This window comes from Branchiostoma floridae, chromosome 17 (genome assembly GCF_000003815.2).
Source record: "Branchiostoma floridae strain S238N-H82 chromosome 17, Bfl_VNyyK, whole genome shotgun sequence".
NCBI lineage: Eukaryota > Metazoa > Chordata > Leptocardii > Amphioxiformes > Branchiostomatidae > Branchiostoma > Branchiostoma floridae.
Genome location: NC_049995.1, coordinates 10,888,972 through 10,901,508, shown reverse-complemented (window position 1 = coordinate 10,901,508; position 12,537 = coordinate 10,888,972). Strand labels below are relative to the sequence as shown.

At 41.1% G+C, this 12,537-nt stretch overlaps 1 protein-coding gene across 1 annotated transcript in view; it reads left to right on the top strand.

The window, feature by feature from the left end:
* LOC118404017 (peroxisomal acyl-coenzyme A oxidase 1-like) overlaps positions 1-9,922 on the top strand; it is an 11,783-nt gene extending 1,861 nt beyond the window's left edge. Inside the window, exons 2-14 of the mRNA XM_035802941.1 lie at positions 629-788; positions 1,743-1,903; positions 2,423-2,530; positions 2,940-3,059; positions 3,619-3,734; positions 4,274-4,443; positions 4,968-5,130; positions 5,778-5,968; positions 6,538-6,696; positions 7,166-7,271; positions 7,853-7,999; positions 8,476-8,682; positions 8,873-9,922. Coding sequence (XP_035658834.1) covers positions 629-788; positions 1,743-1,903; positions 2,423-2,530; positions 2,940-3,059; positions 3,619-3,734; positions 4,274-4,443; positions 4,968-5,130; positions 5,778-5,968; positions 6,538-6,696; positions 7,166-7,271; positions 7,853-7,999; positions 8,476-8,682; positions 8,873-8,935 — 1,871 coding nt within the window. The 3' untranslated portion in view covers positions 8,936-9,922. The remainder of the gene's footprint in view (positions 1-628; positions 789-1,742; positions 1,904-2,422; positions 2,531-2,939; positions 3,060-3,618; positions 3,735-4,273; positions 4,444-4,967; positions 5,131-5,777; positions 5,969-6,537; positions 6,697-7,165; positions 7,272-7,852; positions 8,000-8,475; positions 8,683-8,872) is intronic.
* The last annotated feature ends 2,615 nt before the right edge of the window (positions 9,923-12,537 follow it).

Here is a 12,537-nt window from a genome sequence, read left to right as displayed (position 1 = left end):
ACGTGTACTGTAACACATAAGCCTGGCTGTGAGGGACAAAGTGCAACTTCAAAAGCTGCTTGAGTGACCTTGTATATCATTTACCATTATCCAATCATATTTGTCCGCTGTGGTGGCTGCTAGGACAATGACCCGCCCGAGATTGACCCCTTGATGACTGACCTTCAAACACTATGTTAACACAGTAAAGCAAATAGCAATTTTGTTGATAGATTGATGTATAGGACTTTCAAGTTGTGTAACTATGCGAAATGAGCAGCACAGTATATCGCCAATTTAATTTCTTTGTTCACGGATTTTTAAAAGTGAAAATATAGCTAGAGGAATGAATATGCATAAAACTGAATGTCCTAAGGCACAAATACACCTGGTCCTCAGGCTTCATTATCATGATGTTTTTACAGTTTGGTGTCTTTTTTTTTAAATCTGAGAACCAACAAATTAAATTGGTGTGGCCTAATTGACATGTAATAGTTGATTGCCGCATTAAAATCAAACTTGACAGACATTTTTAAACAAGATAAAGCTGCTGATACAGTTTTGTCAATATATATGGTAATTTGTTATTTCATGTAGGTAAGGTGTATTCAACATGCAAATTTACATTTCAATCAATCTTCCCTCTCAGAGTCCCTTGCCCTGAATGACCCCGACTACCAACATGAAGACTTGAACTTCTTGTCGAATGAACAGCAGTATGAGACCCAGTTGAAGAAGGGTATCCTGATGACCAAAAAAATTCAGAAACTGAACCTCACTGATGCACAGGATATGATGATCTACCGCAGGTACATGTCTGTCAGCAGTTTCTCATCATTCATTTCCTTTCAATTGTAACAGTGGGGTTCAAGTATCGCCTACTGACCTTGCCAAGGAGCTCTGAGCTTTTGTGGCGACATCGGTAGTGTACTTGGTTAAAGTTAATCTGCCAAACCAGTTCGATCCCCGGTGTCGGCATGTTTGTTTCTTTCTGTTCCTACTCGCCCCTCGAATTTCTACTTTGGTTCCCCTAAGTGTAACAGTGTGGTTCAAGTACAGCCTACCGTCCATGCCAAGGAGCTCTGAGCTTTTGTGGCAACATCGGTAGTGTGCCTGATTTGTAATCTGCCAACCCGGGTTTGATGCCAGGTGTTTGCATGTTTTTTTCTGATCTTACTTCGCCCCTTTGAATTTCTACACCCTCTCCAAAAAGGTTCTGTTTTGTTGCTGTTTGTGTGTCTGTTGTCAATATAACTTGAATCATTAAGATATTTGGCAGGTGGGTAAGGGACAGGAAAACACATTAAGGTCAAGTTCAATTCTACTTATGGTTTTCTAACGTACTGCAGCAGAACTTCTTGTTTCGATATCCCATGTTCTGGACATGCTATAATCATGGCTCTTGGGATGTGAGACAGAGAATAAGTGGTGTTCATGTGTAAGTTTGGGCCCCCTAGCATCTTCTTCGATACTGCAGGTACCAATAATGTTTTGCGATTTCAAAAAAGAATAACTTGAAAGGGTCGGCGGAATGTCACGATTTTCTAATGAAAGCTAGACACTAATTATGCAAATCAGTCTAATTTGCATAATTGCATAAATCCCATGCATTCCATCAAAGTACTCTCAAACACTTGACATAAAGGAATATCGTTTGATATCAATTCTGCAAGTGAAAGACCTCATTTGCATAATTGATGATAATTAACACAAGACAGGTCAGTCCTCAATACTTTGTCCTCCCTTTATTCCCAACAATTCAGCGCTGTCGGGGGGTCGGATTCACCGTCCTTTGGCCTACATGTGAGCATGTTCCTGCCCACTCTGTATGGACAGGCCACACAAGAGCAGAAGGACAAGTGGCTGAAGTTGGCAGAGAACTACGTCATCATTGGGACCTATGCACAGACAGAGATGGGACATGGTGAGAAATGATACAGATATTTGGCACAATTGAGGGCGGTATTAAAATGTGAACTGAATTTTTGTAGTCATCATCTTTCATTACGTTGTAGATGACATTAAAGAGATATAAAAATGTCCATCCAAAATATACTTGCTGGGTGGGCAAAATTTACTAATAACCAGTTTAGTTCCGAACAAACTTTAAAATTTGAAAATCGATTAACTAAATGAATTAACATTTACAAGTATGGTATTTTAAAAGGTTACGATGATTTAAAAAAATGTAATTGTAATCTATAGATTACAATTACATGTCTCCAGGAACAAAGCAAGCCAATTCTGGAGAATTATAGCAGAATTCTGGCAGAATTCTGGTGGAAAATTCTGGCAGAATTCTGGGAACCTGAGCCAGAATTCTTGGGAATTCTTCAGAATTCTGGCCCAGATTTCTCTGAGAACCTGAGCCAGAATGCTTATAAGGAGTTCCAAGAATGCTTGTCTATCTTCAACTCCTTCTCTTCAACATCTTTATTACCAGGAACTTTCCTCAGAGGCCTGGAAACAACGGCGACCTATGACCCCCAGACCCAGGAGTTTGTCATCAACACTCCGACTATCACAGCCTACAAGTGGTGGCCTGGACAACGTAGGTTTTCTAAACCTTTTTGACATTTTTTTATTGAATGGAGGCCACAGTGACTTAATTTTATGACAAGTCTTCTGGATACCCAAAGCTGTTGCAAAAAATCCAGTAAAAAAAAATGCTGCTAAACCACAGGACTAAACATCCAGTCCATTCTTTCCCAGGCTTGGTTTGTCTTATGTTCACCTCCAGAACACTGTAACAGACAATTGTTGCCTGAATCATGTTTATATTGCCATTCTGGTTTAAAGAGGTAAACATACACAATGACTGAAAAAAAAGTTACAAAACACGCAAAGCTTTATCATAAAATTTATTAATGAATTTGCTGAGCGCTCTGTCCAATCGTTCGGCAACTTGCAGGATCTTCAATGAGATACCCTCTTTAGGGCTTTTTAAAATTCACTTCCAGTGGGAAAGACGTCCAACTACTGTGTCCTGATGGCTCAGCTGTATATCCACGGCAAGTCTTACGGCCCCCATCCCTTCATGGTGCAAATTCGCAGTCTCCAGGACCACAAGCCTCTGCCTGGTACGTTTGTTTACTTGTAATTCACCACATTTGTGGATTTACTCATGTGGTAAAAACATGTTACATTTGCAAAAAATTGAGACTACAGCATGTCCAGGACAAAAGTACAACAAACAGAAGGTCTGCTGCAGAACCAACCTCAGCCAGCAGGAGGCCCAAAGTTGAGGAGGACCATTGGGTTAACATGACCTTTAGTATTTACCCACATACCAAAAACTTGTATCATCGCAATCTATCCAGAGATTCTGCCATACACACACACACACATACACACTTAGTGATCAATGCTTGGAGTAGAAACCATACCTCCAATTTTCATGGAGGTTACCGGTAAATAATAAATTTGCCAATTGGCTGAACAATTTGCCAAAAGAGTTTAAGAGCCAACCAAGAACCCCCTGGGTTGCAATCTTTGGTGTTCCTCTATGGCTGGCTATCTCCTCTGACAACTCCAAATAATTATACGTTTACAAATTAGCCTACCCTGATGGTGGAAGAGGACTTGAAAATGTGTACTGGTGACCAATTGTTTGTTGTTTAAATGTTTATGTTTTTATAGGAGTAATTGTTGGTGACATCGGGCCAAAGTTTGGATATGGCCCCGTTGACAACGGCTTCCTGGCTTTCCACAATGTCAGGATCCCGCGAGAGAACATGCTCATGAAGTACTCAAAGGTCAGTTTGCACATTTTTTAGATATGGTCACCCTGATAAATGAACGTTCAAACAATGTACCATAATATTATTATAATATGCCTCCCTTCGACCAGATTTTGGTTGAAGAAAACAAGAAGGCTAAGAACTTCAAGTTGCTTTACTGTGTAAAACTGTTGACAAAAACTGATTCTGACATATTATATTTTACTAATGTACTGTACCTCACTTTGACATGTATTGAATTGTGTCATATGTGTTATGTAACATATTTTCATGTACATGTCAAAACATATAAGGTTAATTAAATTAGTGGTATATATGGTAGGTAGAGATTGTATTTGCAGATTCGGTGACTATCGATAGAGATGGTGATCTCAAAGTCCTTTTGACAGAGACTCCGATTGGGATCTGTGCCGGTAGAATCACTGAGTGTACTCTGATTGCATTCTCTATCGACAAAAATCAAGACCCTGATTGCAATCTCACTAGTAGAATACTACTGATTGTGCCAGATCGCAATCTCTTATCTTGGCACATTCTAAATGTACTTGTTTCAGGTTGAACCCGATGGTACCTACGTGAAGCCACCAAGTACCAAGCTGGCTTATGGTACTATGGTGCTGATTAGAGCAAACATAGTCATGAACTCCGGCAGGGCACTGGCAAAGGCTGTTACCATAGCAACTCGCTACAGCTGTGTTCGCCGTCAGTCTGAGATGAAGCCGGGGTGAGTTGTGTTATTTTGAATGGGCAAATTAAATCCAGCTCTCGATCATTCATCGTTCCTTCGTTGGACCCTCGTAGTATCACATAGGGCAGTTATACAGGGAGGGATTGCTAGCCCTTCCCCTTGAAATGTTTGAGGCACCAGTCCTTCCATCCCGACCCCAAACGAAATGCCCTTTCTAGGGTTGAACTTGGTTCTCTTTACTTGTTACCAACCGATTGGAAAAAGGAGCTCAACTGTGAGGCTGCTACCAGTTGAGCTACAAGGACACAACCCTAGATAAAGCAGTTTGAAAGACAAAAAGACACTTATCTTACACCCCCAAACTTCAATGTCATCTCAAAGTATTTCTCGAAAACCTCATAATGAGAACAAATGGTTGGAAATATTGTCACATTTGAATTACACATTTGAAAGATTGGGCAATTATTTGAGCTTGCGGGAAGTACAAAATGTACTTTTAAACCTTCAGATAGGCAAAGCTCATATATCAGCAATTAAAGTATCAAATCTCATCCTCCCAGCCAACCTGAGCCCCAGGTGTTGGACTATGTGACCCAGCAGTACAAGTTGTTCCCCTACCTGGCTGCTGCCTACGCCTTCTGGCTCACAGGACAAACCATGATGTCTGTTTACATGACATTTTCCAGCCAGATTTCGAAGGGAGACATCAGTGTCCTACCTGAGGTAATATTGAAAACTACTTTTTTCTGAGCAACATATGAAAATATACATAAGACAATAGACTGAAATATGACACATAGACGTCAATCCAATCCTTTGAACTCATCATGGTTTATATGATGTGCAGGTAATCTATGATGAGGTCGAAAGTCACAACATACTTATATTGTTACTAAGTGACTGTGTTTAGTAGAATATGAATTAGCCATCCATTTATGCCAGGGGTACCGGTTGCATGCAGTGTTTAGCCATAAGGCTATGTTGATTTGATTAATAGATATATGGATGACATCGTATAGGAACCCCAAAACTGGTGCGAGCGTGCGAAGGAAAAAAAGTAGTATGGTATCACAGTATGGTAACATTACACCAAATGAATGCAAGCAAACAATACCTTCTTCATTCTCCTTTTTCACATTTGAAATTGACTTTAGGTCGGGCATTCTACGACATAAGTATCTGTTTTCTGATATTTTCTAAACAATTTTCAGCATTTTATCTGCTCATTGTACGATTTACAGTATGGTCTAAAACTTTGTTTGGCAACGGACGAGAATAGATGACATTGTGCACATACTATCCATCATGGAATAAACATGGCAAAATTTGGAATTTTACACCTAAATCTGACCCTTTATATATATCTACAGCTACATGCCCTTTCCGCCGGTCTGAAGGCTCTGACATCGTGGGTGGCAAACATGGGAATGGAGGAGTGTCGTCTGGCGTGTGGAGGACACGGGTACTCTCACGCCAGCGGGCTGCCCCGTCACTACGCCAACCAGACTCCTGGGGCAACTTACGAGGGAGAGAACACCGTCATGATGCTTCAAACAGCTAGGTTAGGACAAGGCAATCCATAAGCTAATTCGTAATTGTCATACTCCCTATCGTCATACTGATGCTAAATACTCACAGTCTTTCACTATCTGGTTTATCTTTCAGGTAAGGGTTAGACGTGCTTGTACCTAGATGTGGAGCCTTGATGACAGTCTTTCTTTTAGGCTAGCACTCAGTGTAAAGTGAGGATGTAAAGATCTCCCCCCATATCTTGTCTGTCCATTTCATACGGGGTCGTTCCCTTGGATTTCCCTTGGTCATGTTTCTTTGCCACTTCTCTTCCTCTGGTGAAGGATAAATCTAAACAGTGCAGCATAACTCCTTTCTTTAAAATGAAAAGAAAACAGTTCAAGTAAGGAAACTCTGAAAGCTCACTGACAGGGAGCTTTCAGAATATAGACACATTTTAATTGTAGCAAGACTGACTGCAACGGCAGCATAGGTCCATACACACATGAGGAATAGAACAAGATGGAACGAGTGATTGAAGTTTCATCTGACGCTTTGACACTCTTCAGGAAAAGACGTTCCTTTGATATCTTACATGGATGGCATCCTTTTCCCACCCAGGTACCTGATGAAGAGTTATAACCAGTCCCTGCAGGGTGAGAAGCTGGCTGGTTCGGTGGCGTACCTGTCCAGTGTACAGCCGGTTCCTGCAGCCAGTAGAACCAGGAACATGCTGGATCTGGGGGCTCTGTGTGATGCCTTCAGACACAGGGCAGCTAGGTAGGGATAAAAAATGTTTGCTGTGTCTACTGTTACTTTCGTTGCAACGTATCCATGGGAGCAAGGATGACTCCAATGCTCTTGATGGTTACAAAGTGCTGAAAATGTACTCGTTAATATGCTATGTGAATAATTGGAAAATGAAGCCCTGCTGGGTAGTGTATGGGGTGTTTCATTTCTCTTTAATGCATGGTCCTAAGTGGTTACAGGGCTATTTTTTGGGCACGACTGGGTCTCTGGAATTTTTTAATTTACTGTTAAAATCAACCCAGGACCCGGAGACAAATAGAACTGTAAACATAGTATCCAGCAGTCCACTAGAATAGCTTTGTGGTTTCAGAGCCTAGCATGGGTAATACACTCCTTGCCGGCACTGGGGCATGTGTGATCTTAGCGTAAGTATTAAAGAGTTACAGTTGAGTGTCAATGCAGTTTCTTAAAAGATGTCTTTCTCTTAACCTCTTCAAAGGCTGGTCCATGAGGCCGCCATGCAGCTGAGAAATGAAAGGCAGGCTGGGAAGGACCAACCGGACGCCTGGAATGCCACATCTGTGGATCTTGTCAAGGCAGCAATGGTTAGAAAATCTCTGTATACCTTGTTGTTTTATAGTGATTGTTTCTGATGTGATACATGATGCACAGCTGTCTGTGAATAATGTCATCAGGTCACTGAATAAAATTCTTTGTACACAGTCACACGACCAAGCGTTTTATTCAACAATGATTAGAGTAGAATGTCTACAACTAGATTAGATTAGAATATTGTTTGTAACTGTTCATTGTCATTTGTATATCTTTTATGTTTTTACCATTGCACTGGCAATTAGCCCTCGGGCATGAACCTGCAAATAAACTTCTTAATGATTCAACAAGTTGTAAATAATGCATTCCTTTTTGTTTGGAAGCTATTTGTTAACAGCGCCACCTATGCTGCAGTGCAATTTGAACTATAGTCCAAATTGCCCTGACGAAGGTGACAGACAGTTGGTCACTGAAACGTCTGCTGAAGGAACCTCTTGGTTGTGTACGAAGAAGTTTGTTATTCATAAAAAGCAAAATTAGTCAGGTAGTCAAATAGATGAGTGCAAGAAGGTCCAACTTTTTTAGGGTAAAGTGTAAAATGATGATAAGAACTTTGAATATTTGATGTTGCCAGGCCCACAGCCAGTACTTTGTGGTGAAGAACTTTGCTGAGAGGCTGACAGACTCCAGACTGGACAGCTCCATCTCTGCTGTCCTGACCAGGCTGTGTCAGCTGCACGCTCTACATGGACTGGTCACAAACAGCGGAGACTTTCTGGAGGTAGGATATCCATGCTGCTGCATACACAAAGCCATATATTTGCACAATACAACAAATAGGGTATGTTACACTGTTGGGGTTCTAAAGCCACAATTTGGTGGACCTTAGGGGTACCCCTTGCTGTGTTCATAATTAAGTTACGGTATTTATTTGTTGGCGGGCCCAGGGTTGATTTTAAATTTGAGTTAAAATAATTTGGGCTCCAGCCATGCCCAAAAATAGCCTTGTAGCCACAGGGTCACCAATATGGCCATGGCGGGGTCACACACAAAAGTGCAGAAAAATGACCTAATTATGATAGCTACCTGGCGGTGCCTCTTTTTCTGTTTGGCATGTGACAGTAGCGTTAGGAGGTCTTTTTATAGGGAGGTTACATTTTTGATAAGGAACAAGAAACTTTCTATCAACACAAATTCATCAAACTATATAGGTTAACATGTCTACTCAGAAGTCAATATCCACTAACCCTTTTTCAGGACGGCTACTTGACCGGCACAGATGTCCGCCAAGCCAGACGTCACATTAACACCCTCATGGCCAAGCTCCGTCCTGACGCCGTGGCTCTTGTCGACGCCTTCGACTTCCCAGACGGGATCCTGAACTCCATACTGGGGCGCTACGATGGGAACGTCTACCAACATCTGTTGGAGTGGGCCAAGGCTTCTCCTCTCAACAAAACTGATGTAAGTACAAGAAATCAACTGTTTTAGCCAACAGAACTTACAGTATATCACAACTTGTAAATTGACTGGAGTCACTGGACTGATTATTTCTTACAATATGATAAATGATGTTTTTTCTCTCAACAGGTTTACTTTCATACATATCAACGTCACAAGTTCTTAGTTTATAATGATACCTGTTCATCCTTAGGTGCACCAGTCCTACCACAAGTACCTGAAGCCATTCCTTGAAGCCAACAGGGCCAAGCTGTGAAGACATCTGAAGACTTGGAAAGGACCCAAGACAAAGATGGTCACATAAAGCAAGAAGCATCTGATAAAAGCTTCTTACATAGAGCTACTGCTGCTTCCAGAATCATTTTGAAGACCCTCAAAAAGATACAGTTTCTACTCATCTAGTTTTAGTTAATTGAATACTAACATCACATAGTACATGTAACGCTTGTTTACCGTTATCCATCGGGTAACCTATATCCGTTGTTTACTGAAACATAGCACTGTTGCAGGGATATCAAAGTCTTTCACACTGCAATAGAATTTAAGACATTGCATTTTGAAACCTGCGTCTGTCGACTTGATATACCCTGTTTGTAAGAACAAAACGGATCTAAGTTACCCACGGGTAGCGTTAGTTGTGCCTTCAAGTATTCAGAGATATCAAGCCAGGATGTATTAAAAAATTCGTTTTTCGCTAGAATTACATCTTACAGTGGAATTTGTCACCACCAAGTATCGGAAGAAGTCAGTTAAGTGCTTGAACCTCAGACTGAGGACAAAGTATGACACTTTTTCAGCTAGTAAGTGCAATGTGGCTTTGCTACAGCTCGTGTGTTTGGCCAAGCACACCAGGTAATCCATTCTAATCTTTCAACAATTAAATATGCAAAGGTGTGACAGGTTGTTCAGAAAAACTGGTGTGTAATACTTACATAAAGACAGAAGGACAGTTATACAGGCTGTACAGCTATAGATCATATCATGTCCACATCCATTTGACTACTTGAAAATCCGTGCCAGTTACAGTCCAGTAATTAAAAAAAAGACCCAAGGAGCTTGTAAAAGTTATAAACCTCCGTGAAAGAACATATTGGATCAGTAATTTGATGACATCATTACAGCATATTACCAGTAATTAAGTGACAATGTTGCCACTGTAGAATATCTTCAAAATATATAGAATGTAAAAATCTGTACAAATAGTCATTAAGACTTTAAATGATTTTTAAACAAGTATTTTTAACTCGATATAAATTATTGATAATCGGTTGTTACAAAATTGTTTGTTACAAAAAACAAGTAATATGGGCAAACATGTAATGAACTAAATATTGGAACTGGAAATGGACTTGCTATTAAAAGCTATTTGCAGAGTCTTGTTGGGTATTGTTGTTGTTGTATCAGAAATCCACACAAGATACATTAACATATGAAGTAAACCTAAAAGTATATCGATTAGTCCATTGAGGTCGTAGGGGACCTTGAAATCTGGTTGGATTGTGTCGGGAATGTTTCTGCTCCATCGAGCACACAAATTTCGCATGAAGATATGGCATCTCAATGGCACACCTGTCCTGTGCGCACCAGACAGGGTGATCAAATAAACTCGTTATCGGCTCAACCAATCAGGAAAGGTATGCAAATGAGCAGGGCAGGCAGAAGGGGGGAAGGGAGAGAGCGAGAAGTTTGCATTGGGCGGTAGGATAACAGAGGGAAACGGGACGTTAGAAGTGGTTGCTTGTCTAGTTCTCTCTTTTCTCTATTATGCATTTATTGATGTGTGAGTCTGTGTGAGTGCAAGTGTGTGCACGTTTGTGACTGTGTGTTGGGATGCATTCTACTTCCCTGGAGTTCATTTCCACAAATGCCTGTAGCGGATAAAATTTAGTTATTGTGGACTAGCCTGGTTTTAAAATCTTAGGATTCAATCTACAACCAGACTAAGCTGTGCCAGGAAATAGAGGGAGGAGTGCTGCAAAGATTTTTTTTACAAATCTAAATAAACTCAACCCAACTTAACCTCTGAAAAGTGTAAGGGCACACTTAAGAATCTTGAATCTGATGTTAACACCAAGGGGAGCCATATTCTGTGCTGTACACGTAACTATATTAGGAGGAAAGGTCCCGTGTGTATGCACTGTACAGGGACAGCTGTGTGGGTGTTCAGCACCAAGGACAGGTATGTTCGCCGATGGGTGCATGTATGTTGTTCAGCACCAAGGACAGGTGTGTCCGCTGATGTGTACATGTATGGTGTTCAGCACCAAGGACTGGTATGTTTGCCAATGGGTATATGTATGGCGTTCAGCACCAAGGACAGGTATGTTCGCTGATGGCTGCATGTATGTCGTTCAGCGCCAAGGACAGGTAAGTTTGCCGATAGCTGCATGTGTGGTGTTCAGACTAAGGACAGGTATGTTCGCCGATGGTTGCATGTGTGGTGTTCAGCACTAAGAACAGGTATGTTCGCCGATGAGTGCATGTGTGGTGTTCAGCACCAAGGACAGGTATGTTCGGCGATGGGTGCATGTGTGGTGTACGGCACCAAGGACAGGTATGTTCGGCGATGGGTGCATGTGTGGTGTTCAGCACCAAGGACAGGTATGTTCGCTGATGTGTACGTGTGGTGTTCAGCACCAAGGACAGGTATGTTAGGCGATGGGTGCATGTGTGGTGTACGGCACCAAACAGGTATGTTCGGCGATGGGTGCATGTGTGGTGTTCAGCACTAAGTACAGGTATGTTCGGCAATGGGTGCATGTGTGGTGTTCAGCACCAAGGACAGGTATGTTCGCTGATGTGTACCTGTGGTGCTCAGCACCAAGGACAGGTATGTTTGGCGAAGGGTGCATGTGTGGTGTTCAGCACCAAGAACAGGTATGTTCGCCAATGGGTGTATGTCCGGTGTTCAGCACCAAGGAAAGGTATGTTTGGCGAAGGGTGCATGTGTGGTGTTCAGCACCAAGAACAGGTATGTTCGCCAATGGGTGTATGTCCGGTGTTCAGCACCAAGGACAGGTATGTTCGGTGATGGGTGCATGTTGGCCTGTTCTGAGCCGAAAACTGAATGACTGCATGAACGCGTGCTTCTAGCTGTATTCCCCTTTAGCCAGTCCAACTGATCTCATTTTAAAAGTCTATTGATCAATTGAAACAGAAAACTGACCATGAATAATTGTGCTGAATGGATGTCGTCCTAGTAATTAAAGACATAAGTCCAAGGTAAAAGACCACATATTAAAATTCATTTTGCCGATGACATTTATGCATATTCATTCACAGCCAAAAGTGATATCTTTTTTATTTTGCTTACCCCATGGAAAATTCTCATATGAAGAAAAATATTATTGCAGAAAGAAAATGTAGGATAAAAATTCAAGCAAAACGAGAAACTACAAAACTTTTTCTAGAGATTTAAGCAAATTCTTGTTTTTCTATAACCAGATTCAACTCTTGAGAAATACAAGAATTTTTGTCTTCATGGAAGCTAAATTTACTGTGAGGAAGCAAAACAAGATGAACAAGAAAAAGCATTTTTGGAAATACAAGAAAACAAATCTCAAATCGTCTCAGAAACTTGACAAGCAAAAATTTGCAAGCACATTTTTTCTAAGATTTCTTGGGGACAAAATAATTCTATTCCTGGAAGATAAATTTTTGTGAGAAAGCAAAACAAGATAAACAAGAAAAAGCATTTTTGGCAGTGTTGGTTCTGGCCATCTTTCTTTACATAAGCCATGCCACCCTCCCTCCAAGAAAATGAAAATCATCTCAGCATTTCATTGATGTACGATGCAGTAGAATTATGTGAACTTTTCATTGCTCACATAAATTAAGTTCTTATTTGCATAATTAGCA